At 46.8% G+C, this 6,000-nt stretch overlaps 1 protein-coding gene across 1 annotated transcript in view; it reads left to right on the top strand.

The window, feature by feature from the left end:
* The window catches only part of LOC111955007 (histone-lysine N-methyltransferase 2B), a 55,628-nt gene that overhangs the window by 24,905 nt on the left and 24,723 nt on the right, over window positions 1-6,000 (top strand). The window contains exons 16-17 of the mRNA XM_070436150.1: window positions 2,180-2,364; window positions 2,646-2,743. Coding sequence (XP_070292251.1) covers window positions 2,180-2,364; window positions 2,646-2,743 — 283 coding nt within the window. The remainder of the gene's footprint in view (window positions 1-2,179; window positions 2,365-2,645; window positions 2,744-6,000) is intronic.

Below are 6,000 nucleotides of genomic sequence, written 5' to 3'. Positions count from 1 at the left end.
TTTGCATCCTGTAGCACAAACTCCAAAAAGTTCTGGGACATTGTACAGTCCATTGAGTATAAGCTCCTTGGCCTGAATGGAAAGCAAAGGCTAGCTTTTTCAAACAGAAATATGCATGAGAATAAGAGCACCTCCTCCCACTGCACTAAGGCTAGGAAACACTGTCACCACTGATAAATCTGCGATTATCGAGAATTTCAATAAGCATTTTTCTACGGCTGGCCTTGCTTTCCACCTGGCTACCCCTACCCCGGTCAACAGCTCTGCACCCCCCACAGCAACTTGCCCAAGCCTCCCCATTTCTCCTTCACCCAAATCCAGTCAGCTGATGTTCTGAAAGAGCTGCAAAATCTGCACCCCTACAAATCAGCTGGGCTAGACAATCTGGACCCTCTCCTTCTAAAATGATCTGCCGTAATTTTTGCAACCCCTATTACTAGCCTGTTCAACCTCTCTTTCGTATCGTCTGAGATCCCCAGAGATTGGAAAGCTGCCGCGGTAATCCCAATCTTCAAAGGGGAAGACACTAGACCCAAACTCTTACAGACCTATATCTATCCTACCCTGCCTTTCTAAGGTCTTCGAAAGCCAAGTTAACAAACAGATCACCGACCATTTCGAATCCCACCGTACCTTCTCCGCTATGCAATCTGGTTTCTGAGCTGGTCATGGGTGCACCTCAGCCACGCTCAAGGTCCTAAACGATATCATAATTGCCATCGACAATAGTCAATACTGTGACTCTGTCAATCACCGCATTCTTATCGGCAGACTCAACAGCCTTGGTTTCTCAAATGACTGCCTCGCCTGGTTCACCACCTACTTCTCAGATAGAGTTCAGTGTGTCAAATCGGAGGGCCTGTTGTCCGGACCTTTGTTCTCAGGCCGACTCTTTTCTCTGTATACATCAATGATGTCGCTCTTGCGGCTGGTGATTCTCTGATCCACCTCTACGCAGACGACACAATTCTGTATACTTCTGGCCCTTCTATGGACACTGTTAACTAACCTGCAGATAAGCTTCAATGCCATACAACTCTCCTTCCGTGGCCTCCAATTGCTCTTAAATGCAAGTAAAACTAAATGCATGCTCTTCAACCGATCGCTGCCCGCCCGCCTAGCATCACTATTCTGGACAGTTCTGACTTAGAATATGTGGACAACTACAAATACCTAGGTGTCTGGATAGACTGTAAACGCTCCTTCCAGACTCATATTAAGCATCTCCAATACAAAATTAAATCTAGAATCAGCTTCCTATTTCGCCACAAAGCATCCTTCACTCATGCTGCCAAACATACTCTCATAAAACTGACTATCCTACCGATCCTTGACTTCAGCGATGTCATTTACAAAATAGCCTCCAACACTCTACTCAGACTGCATCCCATTTGCTATCACAGTGCCATCCGTTTTGTCACCAAAGCCCCATATACTACCCACCACTGCGACCTGTATGCTCTCGTTGGCTGGCCCTCGCTTCATATTCGTCGCCAAACCCGCTGGCTCCAGGTCATCTATAAGTCCTTGCTAGGTAAAGTCCCGCCTTATCTCAGCTCACTGGTCACCATAGCAGCACCCACCCGTAGCACGAGCCCCAGCAGGTATATCTCATTGGTCACCCCCAAAGGCAATTCCTCCTTTTTGTCCACCTTTCCTTCCAGTTCTTTGCTGCCAAGACTGGAACGAACTGCAAAAATCACTGAAGCTGGAGACTCATATTCCCTCACTAACTTTAAGCATCAGCTATCAGAGCAGCTTACTGATCATTGCACCTGTAACAACCCATCTGTAAATACCCATCCAACTACCTCATCCCATATTGTTATTTATTTTATATTTTTTTGCACCCCAGTATCTCTACTTGCACATCTAATCACTCCAGTGTTAATTTGCGAAATTGTAATTTTTGCCACTACGCCTATTTATTGCCTTTCCTCTCTAATCTTACTTCATTGCACACACTGTATAATAGACTTTCTATTGTGTTATTGACTGTACGTTTGTTTTATTCCATGTGTAACTCTGTGTTGTCACACTGCTTTGCTTTATCTTGGCCAGGTCGCAGTTGTAAATGAGAACTTGTTCTCAACTGGCTTACCTGGTTAAATAAATAAATAAATACATTTTAAAAGGCTCTGTTGCTGAACAAGTCTCCCCCCCTTTTCTTCTGTCTCAGTGATATGCTCCCTGAGGCAGTTCTTCCACCCTCTAAGGAGCACAGCTATGCACAGTGGCTGGAGAGGACATACCAAGTTACCAGGGGCTCAGGRTGCCTCCAGCAGGAGAACAGCATCCCTTCCCTGTACTCAGTCACCACCCATCAGTCCCGGGCTCTGGAGAGCCTCCCACTCAAATCCCAAGGTATKKASTCTTTGGCTGTGTCTCAAATAGGGGGTCTGGTCATAGGCATAGGGCTCTGGTCAACAGTAGTGCATTATATTATATATCTATCACTCCCTCTGTAAGCCTATGTCCTGTCTCAAAGCAGACTTAGATTTAACCCCATTCACCGGCACAAGAAGATGTTTGTTGTGCGTAAAGTAATTGAGTACAAGGACTGATGGTGATCTAGCTTTTTACGTCTTCCTAACAATATGCATCAATTCAATGATTAATGAATGTGTTTGGTCTATCTTGAGTAGGTACACATTGTGCTCTAACCGGGGCCCTGGAACTCGACTGGACCAAAGATGAGAGRCAGTGTGCACTCTGCCAACAATGTGGAGACGCCACACCCAACGTGAGTTTCCCTCCCCCCTCTGTACTGATCCCACACAGTAATTGTATTGATAAGGAGACAGGACACCATTGTGTTGGCTTCAGAAACATCTTTACTAAGATAAAACCATAAATAGAGCATTATGGGTACTGTAGTACAGTGTTTCTCAACTTCGGTCCTTGAGTATCTCAAACAGAACGTAACTTGATGACTATAACTACTGTTCCATGAAGAAGGGAAACGAGGTACAACACACTATGGGGGAGTCGCACTCTCGTTACTTCGGTTGAAGGATCTACAACCGCCTGAAATCCACACCTTGCTGGAAGCTCCGCCTTCCACAGGTGATAAGCGTGAGGCTCGGATTCATTCCTTCACTCAGCCCAGGAACGGGCAGTGTGGGGCTAAACAGGAGTTGTATMTCATTTCCCTCCTTCAGGGAACAGTAGTTATAGTCATAAAGTTACGTTCCCTTTCATTCAGTCAACTTCAGTACAACATACTATGGGGATATATAATCACACCCCTAGCTGAGCCCAACGGATACTAAATGAAACTGCCCGTGCCAGACCACCCAGACCTGACCCCGCCAGATGCGGCAGTCTGGGTATCGTGCACACAGTCCGCTGCCTATTGACTTTCCCCGTCCCAGCCGTAAGCACACTGGGCTGCACTGGGAGCAGTGACATCCAAGCAATAAAACATCACAAAAGTATGTGGTGAAGCCCAACTCGCTGCAGCACAAATGTATCCTACACTCAACCATTTAAACAACGCCCAAGATGCTGCCGGACCTCTGGCAGCATGTTTAGCCATGACCAAAGTCATGAGCAGGGAGATTTTGTAGTGGAGGATCAGGGCCAAGTCCCATGTGGGCGCAATTGGTTTAGAGACCAGTCTGAGACAACCGCACAACCAGGGTCCTGGATCTGACATAGAGGCTTCTCGGATTACCTGCGTCTGGAGACGGGAGGTTATTCCCTTCCTCAAAACGGGCTCTAAGGCCMCAGAAACAGTCGACCTGATGACGTCGCTGAAGCGTGGGGGATGCGCAAAAGTTGTAGCCTGTACCCTGACGYCACTGTTCGCATGATCCATGCACACCATTGTTTGGAGCCGACAGCGAGCCTCCCGTCAAGTGCCATCTGAAGGAGCTGGATGCCACCATATGGACTGGGAGAGATTGGTTCATTGTTCTTTTTCATAGTTACCGGTGCCACAATCTTTCAACCAAGCTGGAAAAGGGACAGACAGCTCTGAAAAATGGACCCCTTCTGTGGTAACAGACGGGGCAATTGGTAATTGAATGTAATTTCCAGGATTGCTACAGGCAGGAATCGGCAATGAATCCCAGTGATGAGCCTTCTTGTGGACTGAGCGAGTCGCCCAACTTATTACTCTCACCTTGGGGAGATTGATATACCCCTTGAACCCTGTGAACGCGGGGTAACAGAGGAGGCTTTAAACATGGACAAGCTTCCAAGCTAAATTGTTCTTCTGTGAGATTATAGCTGAATGAAGCCCTGCCACTTATGGATGAAGCCCTGCCACTTATGGACATGGGGCTCCAGTAATGTCTAGCACCCCGTTTTGCTGTAACCAAACGTGGGGGGCACTGACGCCACAGTAATATGTTTGTGGTGGGGCTCACCGGTCGATCAGACCCGTGCTAAGGTCCCTCGCTCTGGGGGTTACCCGAGCCAAGTGYTCKGCGGCTGCTTCCTCATCTGAGGTGCCTGCATGCCCCGCTTCCTCCACTCCCTCCAACTCCAAGAAATAGGAATATGATTGCCGTATCACTGGCGGAAAGCTAATAAGCTTTATTTGCCGGAAGTTATGCATGCTAACTGAATTTAGCCATCCTAAGGCTTCTAGTTTAAGCTAGGCTAGCTARCCTCTGACTGCAACACGGTCGGTTTAGAATAACCAAGCAACTTAATGCTGGCTACGTACACTAAACAGGAGGGTTACCCAAGCAATTCCACCATTAGGAAGCTGGAATGGCTAAAATCAAATCTAAATTTATTTGTCACAGACATGGTTAGCAGATGTTAATGCGAGTGTAGCGAAATGCTTGTGCTTCTAGTTCCGACAGTGCAGTAATATCTAACAAGTAATCTAACAATTCCCCAACAACTACCTAATACACACAAATCTAAAGGGGTGAATGAGAATATGTACATGTAAGTATATGGATGAGTGATGGCCGAGAGGCATAGGTAAGGTGCAATAGATGGTATAAAATACAGTATATACATGTGATATGAGTAATGTAAGATATGTGAACATTATTAATGTGTCATTATTTAGAGTGCATTGTATAAAGTGACTAGTGATCCATTTATTAAAGTGGCCAGTGATTGGGTCTCAATGTAGGGAGCAGCCTCTGAGTTAGTAATTGCTGTTTAGCAGTCTGATGGCCTTGAGATAGAAGATGTTTTTCAGTCTCTCGGTCCTAACTTTGATGCACCTGTACTGACCTCGCCTTCTGGATGGTAGTAGCTAGCTCTCCTTTACAAGTTAGCTAACCTGGCTAGCACGCTATGCAGCGCTTGTTAGCTAATCTGGTCTCGAGTCGTAGGACTCACTGAGGTGGAACCCGGACTCTTCTGAGAAGAGAGGCAAGCGGTGCTTAACCAAGGCACACAGACAGAACCTGGTCATCCTCTCTCTTCAAGTAGCCTCCTATATCTGGCAACAGAGCGCACAGGAGCCGGGAGACATTTGACCCGACCAACGACCCAACCCATCTCCGTGTCCCGCAACTCCGACTTTGTCGAGGTACGGGCAGCCAGGAGAGGAAGTCATCTGAAACACCAAGCCCCAGCCGTCCCCTAGTCTCGCACACAAACTGATTAGAGCGAGGGTGGCCTGAGCATGTGCCGAGAAATAAGACAACAAACATGGATAGCTATTAATGAATTGGGGGCGTGGTCGCAAATCCGAACCCACCTTGTCGTTTCGGTCTCGTTAGCTATCTTACCTATTGCTGAAGTCAGGCCAAGCAATTAGAAGAATAACTCATTGTTTGTACTGTTCTCATAAGTTTCCTAATCATAAACTACAGCACACAACGTCCCGGGGGTGAGCACGCTCTGCAACCTAAGGTACAGTTAAGTTGGTGCAACATAAGACAGTCTCGTGTTCCAATTGTTTGTTATAGTACTGTGAAATGTACCTGTTCACACCAAGRTGAAGAGTGGAATAATTGAAAGAATGAATCCGAGTCTCACGGTTATCACATGTGGAAGGAGGGGCTTCCAGCGAGCCGTGTATTT

The sequence above is a fragment of the Salvelinus sp. IW2-2015 genome, linkage group LG30 (genome assembly GCF_002910315.2).
Source record: "Salvelinus sp. IW2-2015 linkage group LG30, ASM291031v2, whole genome shotgun sequence".
Taxonomy (NCBI): Eukaryota; Metazoa; Chordata; class Actinopteri; order Salmoniformes; family Salmonidae; genus Salvelinus; species Salvelinus sp. IW2-2015.
This window is presented reverse-complemented; position numbering and strand designations above follow the sequence as displayed.